Source organism: Aristolochia californica, unplaced genomic scaffold (genome assembly GCF_029961685.1).
Source record: "Aristolochia californica isolate CCGP_79_NKW_82.1479 unplaced genomic scaffold, dmAriCali1.0.hap1 SCAF_3, whole genome shotgun sequence".
Classification (NCBI taxonomy): Eukaryota; Viridiplantae; Streptophyta; class Magnoliopsida; order Piperales; family Aristolochiaceae; genus Aristolochia; species Aristolochia californica.
The window spans coordinates 18154418-18156203 of NW_027181992.1; the positions used below are offsets into that span (position 1 = coordinate 18154418).

Consider the following 1786-nt stretch of genomic DNA (forward strand, 5'->3'; position numbering starts at 1 on the left):
CATATCAGAAACAATTTCAGCAATGCCTGCCCCGTGCCAGTTGATTTGTGAGTCCTTCGCAATATGTGAACTTATTTACTGTCGGGTTAATAGAGGCCTTGCGTCTGGAAGTAGAATTGCATGACCCTCAAGACCTGGTCCATGCTATGAACCTCGCCAGGACTATAGATGCCAAAAAATGTAGTCAAGGAGTCTCTGTCAAAAGACCCTCTTGGCCAAGCAGGGTGCCCACCATCGCCCCCTCATCCTATTCAGGGACTCCCAGCTCTGGGCAAAATTCAGCACCACGTGCTGAAAATTCTCCTACCACGCCTCTAGCCCAATACAATCGTCGCCTGTTAAGACCTGAGATGGAACAACGCCAAACCAAGGGGCTGTGTTATAACTGTGATGAACAATATGTCCAGGGTCACCAATGCAAACGTTTATTCTGGTTGGAGGTATTGGATGACACAGAGGAAGATCCACCGTTGGAAGATAGTGTTGAGGCCGAACAGGACGAACCAGCCATTTCCCTCCATGCTATGACTGGCATGCACAAATCCAACACAATGCAAGTCCGTGCGGGTTTACAACAACTGCAGTTACTGGCCTTTGTAGATTCAGGTAGCACTCACAATTTCATTAGTGAGCCAACCGCTCAACAGCTTGGATTGCTGATTAAAAATAACACGGGCATTTCAGTCTCAGTGGCCAATGGGGAAAAAATTTCAAGTGCAGGCATTTCTCCCTCAATAGACTTTTGTATTGAAGAGAATTCATTCATAGCATATTTTCTGGTCATTCCCTTGGCTGGGTTTGACCTGGTCCTTGGCATTAAATGGCTCCTGACGTTAGGGCCCATCTTGTGGGATTTCAAGGCGCTCACCGTGACATTTACGGCCGACTAGCATCAGACTACACTTCATGGCACACATGCTCCCATCCCATGTACTCTTCAAGAAATTCAAGTCCAAGACGTAGATACATGTAAGTTAAATGCTTTACTTACATAATTTGGTGACTTATTTCAGGCCCCTACTGCACTTCTGCCTATCTGCCATTGTTATCATCGTATCCAATTGAAATTAGGTACTGAACCAGTAGTGGTTTGCCCTTACCGCTACCCACACTTATAGAAAGATGAAATTGAGTGCTAGTGCCAGACTATGCTCGCCCAAGGGATTATTCAGACCAGCAAGTCTCCATTTTCCTCACCAGTGTTACTCATCAAGATGCATGATAAATCATGGAGGTTTTGTGTTGACTACAGAGAGCTCAATGCTCATACCATTAAAGATAAATTTCTCATTCCAATGGTTTATGAACTATTAGATGAATTGCATGGCGCCAATATATTCACCAAATTGGATTTGAAATCAGGATATCACCAGATTCAAGTTCACTCTTCTAACGTGGAGAAGACAACATTTTGGACGCACCATGGACATTTCGAGTTTTTAGTCATGCCATTTGGTCTCTCCAATGCACCCTCCACCTTCCAAGCCCTCATGAATGAGGTATTTCGTTCTATCTTAAGGAAGTTTGTTCTTGTCTTTTTTTATGATATCCTAGTTTATAGTCAGCACTGCGATGAACACCTTCATCATCTGCGCCAAGTGCTCACTATCTTACGCTCCCATCATTTGGTTCTCAACCAATCCAAATGTTCCATGGGAATGTCAGAGGAAGCATATCTGGGCCACGTTATCTCAGCATCTGGCGTGAAGGTAGACCATAGCAAAATTCAGGCAGTGGTCGACTGGTCTACTCCCACATCAATCTCAACGTTATGGGGATTCTTGGG

General features: G+C 44.6%; 1 protein-coding gene across 1 annotated transcript; it reads left to right on the plus strand.

The window, feature by feature from the left end:
• The first annotated feature begins 350 nt into the window (after window positions 1-350).
• Window positions 351-890, plus strand: LOC137959422 (uncharacterized). The gene has a single exon (XM_068806804.1). It carries the CDS (start codon window positions 351-353, stop codon window positions 888-890), a length of 540 nt encoding a protein of 179 aa, XP_068662905.1.
• The last annotated feature ends 896 nt before the right edge of the window (window positions 891-1786 follow it).

Excerpts from the sequence above, each read along its gene's own strand:
- LOC137959422 (XM_068806804.1), top strand. The coding sequence starts at position 351 with ATGGAACAACGCCAAACCAAGGGGCTGTGTTATAACTGTGATGAACAA.